General features: G+C 45.1%; 2 protein-coding genes across 8 annotated transcripts in view; both read left to right on the top strand.

The window, feature by feature from the left end:
- NKAIN3 (sodium/potassium transporting ATPase interacting 3) overlaps positions 1–14,756 on the top strand; it is a 420,057-nt gene that overhangs the window by 312,605 nt on the left and 92,696 nt on the right. The window contains exon 5 of one of the 7 annotated variants that reach the window (XM_069960006.1): positions 14,093–14,549. The exons of the other annotated variants lie outside the window; for them this stretch is intronic. Coding sequence (XP_069816107.1) covers positions 14,093–14,122 — 30 coding nt within the window. The 3' untranslated portion in view covers positions 14,123–14,549. Of the gene's footprint in view, positions 1–14,092; positions 14,550–14,756 lie in introns of those variants that run through there. 7 annotated transcript variants of the gene reach the window in all.
- KRTAP26-1 (keratin associated protein 26-1) lies at positions 1,149–10,615 on the top strand. The gene is made up of 3 exons (XM_069956822.1): positions 1,149–1,202; positions 9,666–10,378; positions 10,532–10,615. The coding sequence occupies exons 1-2, from the start codon at positions 1,149–1,151 to the stop codon at positions 10,311–10,313; spliced, it is 702 nt and encodes a 233-aa protein (XP_069812923.1). The 3' UTR covers positions 10,314–10,378; positions 10,532–10,615.

Raw genomic sequence — 14,756 nt, 5'->3', positions numbered from 1 at the left:
ACCCGAACCTCGGAGGTTTCGGACCATCCCTAGTCTGTTTACAATAATGCAAAAAGAGTCTGTGGAGCTGCCGACAGTGTTTTCCATACAGTTACTTTTAAGAAATTTATATCCTTAAGCCTGCCTTTATATGCCATGCAATAGCTAATGATAGGAAGCTATTTGGTAGACACCATAACCCTCCCCCCCTCCCTAATATCTACTGTTGGGGAATTATAAGGGACTTTCATACGTGTTAGATCATTAGCCAAAACAGGTGGCTTCAGCTGAAAAAAAAAATTATTTAAGTTGTATGGATATCATTATACCTAGAGATGGTAATGTATGGGAAAAAGTATAACAGAAAGTAGTGCAGCTGTCCTCATGTAAGAATATTCTGGTCGTGTTTTCTCCTTTGCCCTTATTCCGGGAGCCCTTGAAATGTGCTGTTCAATATGAATAGTCCATGGAGAGTAAACTACAGTTTTGGAATAATAAAAAGTTTACTAATAAGATATCTGTTCATCTTGTTAGCAGCACAACCACCATAAATGATTCCAATTTAGAACTTTTATGTATTGGTATATGCTGACTGTGCTATATTTTTTTCTCATACAGTTCAGTTTAAATCTGCATCCTGGTGAAGGCGCACAGTACTGGCATGCCTATGAGGGAATATATTGGCCCTTATATTTATGCCATGGCAGACTTCCTAGTTAGGGAGCTAGATGCATAATCAATCACATATTTAGAATAGTGCGCCATAAATATTTATAGCCTACAAGGAAAACCTGCACTTCTCAATGCACTTTCTATTCTAGATGCATAGGTTTACAAAGGAGTTAAAGGGATGGCACCTTTGTGGATTGTATGTGTGGCTCTTCTGTTGTAAAAGTAGCTTGGTATTTTATGGGAGGGGGCAATGCCCAACCAACCTAACCAACTGTGCATGTTTTTCTCCAAATTTGCACTCCATATGCAAACTTTTGCACAGATAGCTTTCAATAACTGAGTAGGACCGCCCACATGACTACTTAGACTGGAATGATCAAAGATTTATTTGAATAAATTACAACTTATCCTAGATTTTTTTTCCATACAACTATGTATCAATCTGCTCAGCTGCTCCTGCTCTATAACATGCTGCCTGTAGAATGGATTGCGGGTTCATGGCGACACGGGCAGATGGCAGAAGCTCAAAGAATACTGGGAAGCATGGAGAGGTTTGTATAAAGTTTACTATTTTACACTTAAAGGGGTTACCCAGCGCTACAAAAACATGGCCACTTTCTTCCAGAGACAGACCCACTCTTGTCTCCTGTTTGGGTGGGGTTTTGCAACTTAGTTCCAATGAAGTGAATGGAGCTTAATTGCAAACCACACCTGAACTGGAGACAAGAGCGGTGCTGTGTCTAGACAGTGGCGGTCTTTGGCACCAAGCACCAAGCTTGGGGCCCCCAACATCCAGGGGGGCCCCACGCCCTGCTCTTGTGCTCAAGACCGCTGGACAGGGCCGCTGCCCCGCTCGCTGCTGCCATCTGAACTGTAACTATGAGCACTCATAATTAGCGCTCATAGTTACATGCAGCAGCACTGACAGGACGGGAGACATTGGCCCCCTTACTGTTAGTCACTCTTGTGGCCCCAGGAAGGGTTTTCCCTTCGGTCACAAGTGGCAGCTTTGTCCTTGTGGTGCCACACTCTTGTGATCGCAGGGAAATCCCTTCCTGCGGCCACAAGAGTAAAGAGAAGAGGAGACGCCCGGACCCAGGTGAGTATAAGTGTTTGTTTTATTGTGTTATATACTATATGGGAGGGGGAGCACACATGGGTCTGTTTAACTGGGGGAGCACACAGGGGGGCTATATAACAGGGGGAGCACACAGGGGGGCTATAGACTACTGGAGCTTCACAGAGGGGTCTATATACTACTGGGGGCAGCACACAGGGGGTCTATATACTACTTAGGGCAGCAGAATGGGGTCTATATACAACTTGGAGAGCACACAGGAGGTCTATATCCAAGTGGGGGAGCACACAGGGGGGCTATGTACTACTGGGGGAGCACACAGGGGTCTATATACTACTGGTGGGGCACACTAGGGGGTCTATATACTACTGGTGAAATATACAGGGGGTCTATATACTACTTGTGAGGCACACAGGTGGTCTATATATAACTGGGGGAGCACACAGAGGTCTGTATACTACTGGGGCAGCACACAAAGGGTCTATATAATACTGGTAGGGCATACAGGGAGTCTATATACTACTGGGGGAACCACACAGGGGGTTTAAATACTACTGGAGGAGCACACTGGGGTCTATATCCAAGTGGGGGAGCACACAGGAGGTCTATATCCAAGTGTGGGAGCGCACAGGGGGTATATACAACTGGGGGCAGCACACAGGGGGTCTATATACAACTGTTGCAGCACACAGGAGGTCTATATACTTCTGGGGGAACACACAGGGGTCTATATACTACTGGGGGAATCAAACAATGGGTATATACTACTGGGGGCAGGACACAAGGGGTATATACTATTGGGGGCAGCACACAAGAAGTATATATTACTGGCGGTAGCGCACAAGGGGTATATACTACTGGGGGCAACACACAGCGGTCTATTGTTTTGGAACGCATGTCGAGGGGGGGGCCCCAGACATAACTTTGCTTGGGGCCCCAGAAATGTCAAGACCGCCCCTGTGTCTAGAAGTAAGTTGCCGTGTTTTTGTAGCGCTGGATAACCCCTTTAAGGCAGGGGCCGCACGGACTTGCCTAACGATGTCTGTGCAACCCTTGCCATGTGATAGTCGAGCCGTGTAATAGGCTCAGTAAGCAAGTGCCGATCTAGGAGATCAGTGCTCGCTTAAATTAGTCATCAGGCCTTGTAATATGACCCTCAGACTGTCCATGTGTAGAAATTATAGAAGATGATTTCTATGGGACAAACTATACTGATAGCAAAGGGATTATCAAACTAAATGACTGTCTTTAAGCAAACATTTTCCAGCAGTTTTTTGTGTTGTCTGTTTCCACCATCACTAGTGATGAATAGCTCTTTGCTTGCTCTTTAATTCCTCTGACTGTTGCTGTGAATACATTGATATCAGTATTGTCGTTTTATACTTTATAGAAAGGAACTTTTGATCTCCTTTTAGCCCATCTTGTCACAATTGCAAAATGCAAACTGGCTGGGCTTTCCCTAAGCCCAATACCATAGCGGCTATTGAGCCATATTTTACATTAATGATTCGTAGCAAGATCAAACTAGGTCTTCGGTATGCTACAAGGATTTAGCCGCTTGTATGAATCCAATGTGCCAGAAACACTAGCACCAATTACCTTTGCCCAAAAGATGTAAAATAGGGAGATTACTGCTACTGGAGAAAAAGAGTGGATGCTATTTTTGTATGCTAAACAAAGGAAACCAATGCGGTCTTTTCCTCTACAAGCACCAGTTCAAAGCAAGTCTGAAATGCATCAATATACAAAGAGGAACATGGCAGATCTATGTGTAAAGGGTATACCAGCGCAAACATTTCCCCCCACATTTCTGTCATCAAGTTACAAAATATTGTAACATTACTTCATAAAAGAAAATGTATTTTTTTTTTTTTTTTTTAATTTTTAAATTGGCAGCAGTAAGGGTCGATACGGCAAGTCTGGGAACTGTAGGGCTGCACAAGCCCTGGCCCAGGCACAGTTATATATTGTTAACACTTCTGCATGCAGCGTTAGCAATACTGAGCCTCCAAGAGTATCTGTTAATGCATACTAGCATCAGAATAGACTTTAGAGCTGGGGAAGCTGTCTGTGTCACTAGCAATGCAGCCGCCTCAAAGTGAAAGAGAGCAAGCATTGATTGATTGTTATCCCTGCTCTGTTAGGGTATGTGCACACTATGGATTCTAAGCGGAGAACTTCAAGCGGATTCCGCCGTGTGCCACCACTTGAAGTTCCACCCGTCCATTGGGCTCCATTCTGTGCTCAGGCAGATTCTGACACCCACCCAAAGGATTTACATGGGCGGATGGCGGAATGTGCCAGAGCATAGAATGGAGCCTATGGGATGGGTGGAACTTAAAGTGGGGGTGCGTGGCGGAATCCACTTGAAGTTCTCTCCTTGGAATCCGTAGTGTGCATACCCTTACACTGTGCTGAGACTGCAGCGCTAGTGACACAGACAGCTTCCCTAACTCGAATGTGTATTCTATTGCTAATATGTATAGCTAATGCTGCTGCATGCACATGTCAGAGAGGCATGGCCCGAGCACTGAAGTGCCCTGGCCACACTTCTATGACACTTCAGTGTGTCTATAATTGTTTTTTGTTTTTTCTTTATCATAGCAGCCTTAGAAAACTACAATAAAAGTGTGAATAGTCTCACTACTTACATAGCTATGAAGCTATTTAAGCAGTTTAGGGCAAAGTATTGCAACACAACCATGCTGTAATGATGGGAATGCATGGGAGGAGCGGCTGTTAAGGTTACAGCTTTTCATACTTTGCATGGTATCTACTAGCAACATTTAACCTACAAATGGAATAAGGTCCCCTCTGGCATTCACTATCTACCCTTCTCTTGGATTAAAATGAATAAAATACAATTTAGGCTAGGTTCACACTGGACATATCCGCAGCGGATTTCACACTGCGGATATCTCTCCTGTCATTTCCAATGAGTATATAAGTGCCATGTGACTGCGGCAGGGCCCTGCACTGAGTGGCTGTGTGGGACCTCCGGGAGCCTCAGATGCGGCTGGAGTGTGGAGCAGGTAAAGTATCTTCTAGGTGGCGGGGGATTAATGGGGGTGGCACTTACATACTCGCAGTGGGATCACATTGGAAGAGGAGACAGGAGAGGTATCTGCAGCAGATTTTGCTGCGAACTCGCAGCGGGAAATCCGTTGCGGATACGTCCAGTGTGAATCTAGCCTTAGGCTGAGTCCTTTCCCACATAACTACATGCCGTTTTGCACAGCTCCTTCCACCCCGTAACATTTTGCCCACAGAATATGCTCCTGAAGGTCTCCTTATCTGTTTTCTGTTGCATAAAACTCAAGCATAGAACCAAAATGAAATTCAACATTACTTGTGAATAGTGTCTGTCTATTTTCGCAGTTCACAAACAGAAAGGGTTTTTCAGTCTAATAACTGATTTTTATTTCATTTTTTTTACTGTGCCTTCTTTTATCGGAGGGTTCTTTTTTGTTAAATGTATGTATTGTGTGCAAAAACCTTCGTGAATCTTCCCAATTTTTCTCACTTGCTCAAAAACTCAAACAGGTGTAAATTTTATGCCCGATCAGGAGGAGGCGAACAGCTGCGCAAAAATTTTGCACAGTTAAAATATAAATTTTGAGCAATAAATTTGTCTAATACAGCTGCACAGTCTAAAAAACTGCTTTACAGTAGCGCAAACATTTAGGCCAAGTTCCCACTGTCATAATGTCACAACGGCCGTGATTGCTACAGAACTTACGTAGTGGTACCTTCTAAGGAATCCCTGCCAGAGTGTATACACATGGGGGGAGATTTATCAAAGGAAGTAAAATTTAGACTGGTGGAAACTGCCCGCAGCAACCAATCACAGCTCCTCTTTCCTTTCACCAGAGCTGGAAGCTGAGCAGTGATTGGTTGCTGTGGGCAGTTTCCACCAGTCTAAATTTTACACCCTTTGATAAATCCCCATGGTGTACACTCCAGCTGGGATCCCTAGCAGCGCTGCAAGAAACTGACATGTCAGTTTTCTGCAGCCACGATTTATTGAATAGCGGTCGCAGAAAACCCTGTCAGTGCACACTTTGGAACGTGAAACTCCGGCCGCACACTCTAATGTTGAGCAGCAGAGAATTCAGATGCAGGCGCGCACAGATGCACCCGCATCCAAATTCAGCGGCAGTAAAGATCATCTGGCCGGTACTGCAGTACCGGCCCGGGATGATACTTTCTGACACCGGCTGTTCCGTGACCCGGGTGGGTCACGGAACAGCCGGTGTCATACAAAATGGGAACATAGCTTTAAAGTGTACCTGTGACCATAAAAAAACTTTTGATTATGTCATAGAGACATGTAAAAAGCTTTGATCGGTGTGGGTCAGAGTGTTTAGACACGTACCGATAGTGAGAACGAGCAGGGAGAGGACCACGCTGCCGCTCTGTGTCAGTGAAAAGAGTCGGGCTCCATAGCCTTACATTAGGAGCCCAACTCATTGTGTGACACAAAGCCAGGAGAGGACTGGCTTGTTCTCACAATAAGTACAGGTCTGAACATTCAGACTTGGACCAATCAAAACTTTTGACATGTCTCTTTGACAGGTCCAAAGTTTTTTATGATGACAGGTACACTTTAAACAGTTGCAGAGATCCTGGCATCATCATTCATAAAGATCCCAGGAGCTTTGAAACTGTGAGGCTATGTTTACACTACATAAAAATACGGCCGTTGTTGCCATTGGCAACAAAGGCCGTACTTTATGCGCCTGTGAACATAGCCTTATCTGCTATGGGATCCCGGCCGGAGCGTATACACATCATATACCCTCTGGCCAGGATCCCGTGCGGCGCCGCAAATAACTGACATGTCAGTTTTCTGCTGCCGCAATTCAGTGAATTGAGGCCCTGTCAGTGAAAGGAGGCCCTGTCAGTGAAAGGAGGCCCTGTCAGTTCACACAATGAAGCCAGCGGCTCCGGCCGCTCGCTTCATTGTGTGCTATGGGAAGCTCTGATGTGGGCGCGCGCTAATGCGCCCGCATCAGAGCTCTGCGGCTCCAAAGATCATCCGGCCGGTACTTAAGTACCGGCCGGGATGATCCGGGCAGAGACCGGCCATTACGGAACGGCCGGTTGTTCACATTGTGTGAACATAGCCTTAAAAAGTACAACACAGTAAAAAACAATAAAGAAGCCCTATTTACTCCTTCTGATGCCTGTGGGCTCCAGGACAGTGCAGAGATTTGCTGATCAGGCTGTCAGTGAGCAGCGGTCCGGAGCTGTTGCTGGAGGGCATCAGGAGTATTGCTACCTATTGCATTTTTTCGTTCAAATTTTTGAGTGTTTAGTTCCTTGAAGGTATGTGAAAATGAAATATACAAAAATTAGAATGAAAAAAGTAATAGTTTCCCGCAAGATGCATTACAACTCCTGTTTGTATGAGTTATTATAGCCAGAGATGCAGCGCTCCCGCAGCTAATATATATATATATATATATATATATATATATATATATATATACAGTATATGTGTGTGTGTATATATATATATATATATATAATGAAACAAACCGAGAAGAGGCAGCACTCCAATATGTGGTGAAAAAGGAAGATAATTTATTCACCCATCAATGTGCAACGTTTCGATCTCCCAATGAGATCTTTTTCAAGCAACAAACAAGAGTGGGACATCGACTGTTATATACCCTCAAAGGTCCACCCCCAGTGCCTCCCCCAATTAATTACATCATAAATATTATCATACATAAACAAAATCACAAACCAATGCATCAGTGTACATAATATGAAATTCATGTGCAATCAGCCACATTAGTGTATAAGGGCTGTGGAAATAGTCCATGATCGGTAAACAATAACCTCATACAATCCATGTAAGGTTAATAATCCAAAAGTCCATGATCCATAGGGTTAATGGAGGGGGCCGTTACTCACCAGACAGACTTATCAAGCAGCTGTTCCATCCCACGCACCGTGTGTCCGCTTCTGTTTGTAAACAACGCTACTAGGCATGCGTGGTTCCCTCACGCATGCCTAGTAGCGTTGTTTACAAACAGAAGCGGACACACGGTGCGTGGGATGGAACAGCTGCTTGATAAGTCTGTCTGGTGAGTAACGGCCCCCTCCATTAACCCTATGGATCATGGACTTTTGGATTATTAACCTTACATGGATTGTATGAGGTTATTGTTTACCGATCATGGACTATTTCCACAGCCCTTATACACTAATGTGGCTGATTGCACATGAATTTCATATTATGTACACTGATGCATTGGTTTGTGATTTTGTTTATGTATGATAATATTTATGATGTAATTAATTGGGGGAGGCACTGGGGGTGGACCTTTGAGGGTATATAACAGTCGATGTCCCACTCTTGTTTGTTGCTTGAAAAAGATCTCATTGGGAGATCGAAACGTTGCACATTGATGGGTGAATAAATTATCTTCCTTTTTCACCACATATTGGAGTGCTGCCTCTTCTCGGTTTATTTCATCACTAAGGTGGGCCTGGAGTCCGTCCACTGAGGTAGAAGCACCCACCTGAGCCACAGTGCCGCACAGTGCCGTCCAGCTCTATATTATTTCTCTCTTATATATATATATATGTATACAGGCGGCCTCCATACTGATGGGTTTTATTAAGACATCAGGTATCCGTTCTACATTACAGTGTCCTATTCCACCTTAGCTGAGATGAATATTGTAGTGTAGGAAGCATAGGCTTCCATTGTAGGGTCACTGCAACCATCACTGCAGTTTAGATTTTCAATCTTAAAGGGAACCAATCAGTACATTTGCGCCAATTGGGCTTCCAGAATGGCTGAATGGTCGTTGTTTAATGACAGTGGCCGATTACATTACAGCCTATGGAGTTATGGCCGTAGTGTATTCACACTGTATACACTACGCCCGGGATTCCATGCGGCCGCACAGAAAACTGACATGTCTATTTTGTGCAGCCGCTACTCAGTGAACAACGGCCGCACAAGGTAGACTGTGCACACAATGTAAAGCGCTACTCCCAGCCAAATTCCTATTAAAATAAAGTGATGTCCACCCAGCCAGGTGAACATTACAGGCAGCCACCGTTCTGTGACAAGGCCGTGTGACACACAGCTGATCTGTGATTGTCGCTGTCATCTACGAAGACAAGAAAGTCAGGATCAGAACTTGATTTTAGTGATCAGGCGTTATGGGAACTTACAAGATGGCGGCTGGTCCGGGAGATTATCAAATATGGTGTAAAGTGCCCCTAGCAACCAATCAGATTTTACCTTTCATTTTCCAAAGAGTCTGTGAGGAATGAAAGGTGGAATCTGATTGGTTGCTAGGGGCAACTGAGCCAGTTTCACTTTACACCATGTTTGATAAATCTCCCCTATTGTGTTTCCTGAAATCTTCCCTGATGTAATTCAGATCAGAACCAGCAATAAAAAACGGCAATTGCACAAACAATAGATACAATCAATATATACAGTCCAGGTCCTGTATATGGGGATGAGATTCAGGAGCAATGGCCCCTGCATATACTCTGATCTTATCCCTGTCTTATTATAATCAGATGGCCCAGGGTATAAACTGCCCACAGCAGCCAATCACAACTCAGCTTTCATTTTACTATAGCTAAAAGCTGAGCTGTGATTGGTTGCGCTGTCTATGGTTAATAGACACAGGAGCGCCTGTTACCTTGTAGCCACCTCTTCTTTATGATGTCATTGTATGACATGACAATAGCTCAACAGGTCCCTATGATATGTTAATTGGGCTATTGTGATGTCATCAGTGACATATATAAGAGCTGACGTATATATAATGTTTTGCCGGATGTCCTCTCAGTTGCTCACTGTCTGCCATATCGGCAACAGGGGGCTTCTTTCTCTCCCTTGGATTAGCGACTATTGCTGCTAATTATTGCTGAGATTGAAGAGATTTGGATATTTTAGAATGGGCTGGTTCGGCTTCACGGCCTTCCTGCTCCTTTTTTCTGGCATAGCTGCCAGGCCTTTACCAACAGGCATGAGCCCAGAGATGCCATTACCAATGGACACCAGCCTGGAGATGTCATTACTAATGGACACAAGCCTGGAGATGCCATCACCAATGGACACCAGCCTGGAGATGCCATCACCAATGGACACCAGCCTGGAGATGCCATCACCAATGGACTCCAGCCTGGAGATGCCACTACTAATGGACACCAGCCTGGAGATGCCTCTACTAATGGACACCAGCCTGGAGATGCCTCTACTAATGGACACCAGCCTGGAGATGCCATCCCCAATGGACACCAGCCTGGAGATGCCATTACTAATGGACACAAGCCTGGAGATGCCATCACCAATGGACACCAGCCTGGAGATGCCATCACCAATGGACACCAGCCTGGAGATGCCATCATCAATGGACACCAGCCTGGAGATGGAGACCACAAAAACTATGAAGATCATGCCCAGATCCTCTCTAGTAGAAGATCTGAAATAGGGGATATGGAAACTGTTCAAGTGGATCCTTGCAGTCCTGGCCATCCTTGCCGTGATCCTATGCATTTGTCTGCGTTTCCTCTGGAAAATGTGCGAGAGACACAGGGATAAAATTCCCACTGATCAAATAATCAACCTTTACAGAAAACCTCAAGTTGGGGGCAGATAATGGATTGGTAAGTTGGAGATATTATTCACTAATTTATTTATTGTTTTTTATGTTTATATAGCACAAGAGCTTACAATCTATGAGGGAAGGGTGGGAAACTAGAGGCGGGGGTGGGGCGGGGTAAATTCATCTTTATTGATTAGTATTTGTTTTATTACAGGATTCAATCAGAACGACCGCACTGAAGATCCATAGAAACATCGGGATGATTAGTTACATCTGGAACTGCCGCCATCTTAAATGCTAATTATAGCAATAAACAAAAATAATCAGATCTTTTCGTGTTTCTTGTCTGTGTAGATGATAGCAACAATCACTGATCAGCTTTACCAATGGTGCGTTTACACAGGCAGATTTATCTGACAGATTTTTTTAAGCCAAAGCCAGGAACAGACCATAAACAGGGAACGGGTCCTATTTTCAAATCCATTCCTGGCTTTGGCTTCCAAAATCTGTCAGATAAATCTGCCTGTGTAAACGCACCATAAGAGACGTAGCAGAGCTGATTTGTTAAAAAGGGAAATAATCAGCCCAATTGGGCTGCTTAATGCTGGGTTTACACGGAGCGATTATCGGGCGAATTTTCGCGATAACGATCGAACTCGAACGATAATCGTACGTGTAAACGCGGCGAACGATCGAAAAATCTTTCATTTTGATCTTTTAACAGGTTTATAAATCGTCGTTCGCTGATCGCAAAAAATTCGACGATCGTTCCATGTAAACAGTCGTCGCGCGATAGTCCAGCCGCCCGCCGCCGGGCCCCCTGCTCGCAGCCCGGCCCCCCGCTCATCTGCAGCCCCCTGCGCCGGCTCGATCGCCACCCCCGCCGTTCTGATCGACATCTCCGCCGCCCCGATTGCCTCCCCCGCCGCCGCTCCGATCGCCACCCCCGCCGCCGCCGCTCCAATTGTCACCCCCATCCACCACCGCTCCGATCGCCACCCCCACCCGCCGCCGCTCCGATCGCCGTCACCGCCGCCACGATCGCCACCCCCATCTGCCGCCGCTCTGATCGCCACCCCCACCCCGCCACTCCGATCGCCACCCCCACCCGCCGCCGCTCCGATCGCCCCCACCGCCACGGCAAAGAACATACGTTACCTGCTCCGCGCAGCAGGTCTTCGGACATCCCCGACTCCCCTTTTCAGCGCACTGGCGGCGGGGGGGGGAGGGGGGCGATCGGAGCGGCGGCAGGGGTGGCAATCAGGGCGGCACAGGGGGCTGCGGTTGAGCGGGGGGGGCAAGCTGCGGGCGCGCCGGGCTGCGGGCGTACGATCGCAAAACGATTTTTTCGTACGATATATCGTACCGTCTAAATGCTGATCATTATAAAAAAAAAATTGTTACTTCGAAATCGTTAATCGTACGATCGGGCCAATAATCGCCTCGTGTAAACTTAGCATAAGGGTCCATTTACACAAAAGATTATCTGACAGATTATCTGCCAAAGATTTGAAGCCAAAGCCAGGAATGGATTTGAAAAGAGGAGACATCTCAGGCTTTCCTTTATGACCTGTTCTCTGTTTAGAGTCTGTTTCTGGCTTTGGCTTCAAATCTTTGGCAGATAATTTGTCAGATAATCTTTCTGTGTAAATGGACCCTTAGTTCCCTGCATCACTGTATAAAGCTGCTATGCAGCTTGCGGCACATACTGGCTGCAGCTGGAGCAGCAGCTTTATACTGGACAAAATTAAGTTTTAATCCGCTGGCACGCTGCAGGAAGAGGCGGGCAGGTAGTCATCTGGGCGGCTCCCCGCCCGTGTGTAGTCACCGATCTCTGCCGGTTACTAGCCTCTCTGCCTGTCAATCATCCCTGCTGAGCAGAATGACAGGCAGAGAGTGGTGACTACACACAGGTGGGGAGCCACACAGATGACTACCTGCCCGCCTCTGCCTGTCACTTGCCAGTGGATTAAAGCTTCATTTTCTCCCATATAAAGCTGCTGCTGCAGCCACTGCCGATACGTGTCGCAAGCTGCACAGGAGCTTTATACAGGGATCAGGGAACCAAGTCAGCCCAATTGGACTGATTGGTTCCCTTTAAGGCACACATTTTTTATTTGTAGTGTTATCCTTCAGGAGTCGATGCATCTTGCGGGAGTTGCCGCAGAGTTATAATGTGTCTTACAAAAACCTTAAAAAAAAATTTTGTTCTAATTTTTGTATATTTCATCACGTACACTCTCTTTAAAATCACACATGAATCGAACGGCAACGGCACTGGACGGTCGGTGCCGCTGTCCTTTTTTTAACCCGGTTCTCGCGTACGGCGCCGTACTATTCATGGTTACAGGGCGGGGGTGAGGCACTGGAAGCGGGCCGGCCCGCCTCCAATGGGAGGAAACCCCATTTACTTCCAGTATGAGCGGGGCCTAAGAGGTTAATCTACTGCCACTCACAAAATCTTGTACTCACCTTCTACTTATGCTGTAAATTGAGCCAAACATAAATCTCAACACAATCCACACCCAAGTACGCAACTCTTTATGGCTACCTATCCGATTCATAGGTAGGTAACCAGCACACATATACAGAAACTCACATTTCCTTCTAGTTAAAGGGATTATCCAGACTTAGAGAACATGGTTTTTTTCTTCCTGAAACAGCGCCTCTTCTGTGCTCAGTTTTGGTGTGGTTTTGCAGTTCAGTTCCACTGAAGTAAACAGAGCAGAATTGTAATAGCACACACAACCTGAGGAAAAGGGTGCTGCTGTTTTAAAAGAAAGTACCTATGCTTTGTCTAATCCTGAATAACCCCTTTAATTATAAAAGGTACAGTGCTTACAAGACTGCAAAATGCTAAAATAGGATAACATACAAGAACACGCAAAACAGGCAAAAAAAAAAAAAAGAAACAACAGAAAGACCGCAATACAATTCTTAGAATGTCCTCTGCATCCTTGCGTGTAGAGAAAAATAAATTTAAACCTTAAACTTGGATCTGACCTCTGCAATGTGAACCACATTTATTGTTTTATATACATATATATATATATATAATTTTTTTTTTTTGTTAAATATTTTTTTTATACCCAAAAGGCCTCATCTATCAAAACTGTGCAAAAGAAAAGTTGTCCTTGTTGACCATTGCTACCAATCACAGCCCTGCTTCATTTTATCAGACAGTTGGCAGGTCCCACTGATATCAGTAGGTGGGGATGATTTATTTCTTAGATCTTACTACTATATAGACTGTAGTGAGACTACATCTGGAATACTGCGTTCAGTTCTAGAGATCTGACCTACATAAAAACATGCCTGTGATTATTATTATTATTCCGAGATCCCAAGAAAATAATATAAGGGCAGACTGGATGGGCTAGGTGGAGTTTCTTTGCCAGCAATCTATGATTCTACTATATGTGTGTGCCGTGTGTTTAATGATCATGTCACTATATGTGGGAGAGGTTAGGATGGGGCATGTCAATTTCAATTTCTGCCTTAGTTCAACAGCTCTAAAACCTACACAAGCCCTACATCAAAAATACTCATTGATCCAGTAAGGTCCAGTTCACATTGAGGAATCAGCGCCAGGGTCGGATTAACTTTACCATAGGCCCCGGGCTGTTCACCAAGCCTGGGCCCCCCCACCCTGCTGTACATATGGTACCACAAGTGGTGTTTATAGTACATGATAGATAATGTAATAATACCCTAATTTGTGCAAAATCACAGTAAAAATAACAAATTTTTTTTTTTTTTTTTTTTTTTTTTGCAGAATTGTAGCCAGGAGACAATACACCCCTAAAGTACTGTTACACCCCCTAAATACACCCCTAAAGTCTGTTTAGGTGGCCGTGGGCCCCCCAGGAGCTCAGGGCCCCGGCTACCGCCCAAAACAGACCTGTTGTAATCCACTACTGATCAGCACTGAGTTCAATGGAATTTGCTCTGCAGTTCACACAGCAGAATTTCCACGGCGGATCCACTTTCAGCCAAAAGAATTGGAATGTGAGGAGTGAGTTTCTGCTCTGAAATTTTTCAGCACAGAATCAGCACGGATTCTGTGTGGAATGCTTGTGGAAATTCAGCGCCGAATTGGAAAGCATGAATGAATTTGATTAACCCTTAAGGGACACAGCCAGTTTTCATTTTTGCGCTTTCCTTTTTTCCTCCATTTGTATGAGGCCATAGCACGTGCATTTTCCCACCTAGAGACCCAGATGAGCCCTAATTTTGTGTGCCACTAATTGCACTTTGCAATGGCAGATGTCATTTTTGCCTAAAATAAACAGTGAAACTAGAAAAAAAATTATATGTGTGGTGAATTTGAAAAAAAAAACAATTTTTTTTTATTTTGGGGGGGGGGGGGTTGTTTTTATGCCGTTCATCATAGAGTAAAACTGACTTCTCTGTTCCTCAAGTCAGTACGATTACGACGA

The sequence above is a fragment of the Dendropsophus ebraccatus genome, chromosome 2 (assembly GCF_027789765.1).
Source record: "Dendropsophus ebraccatus isolate aDenEbr1 chromosome 2, aDenEbr1.pat, whole genome shotgun sequence".
Lineage (NCBI taxonomy): Eukaryota > Metazoa > Chordata > Amphibia > Anura > Hylidae > Dendropsophus > Dendropsophus ebraccatus.
This window is presented reverse-complemented; position numbering and strand designations above follow the sequence as displayed.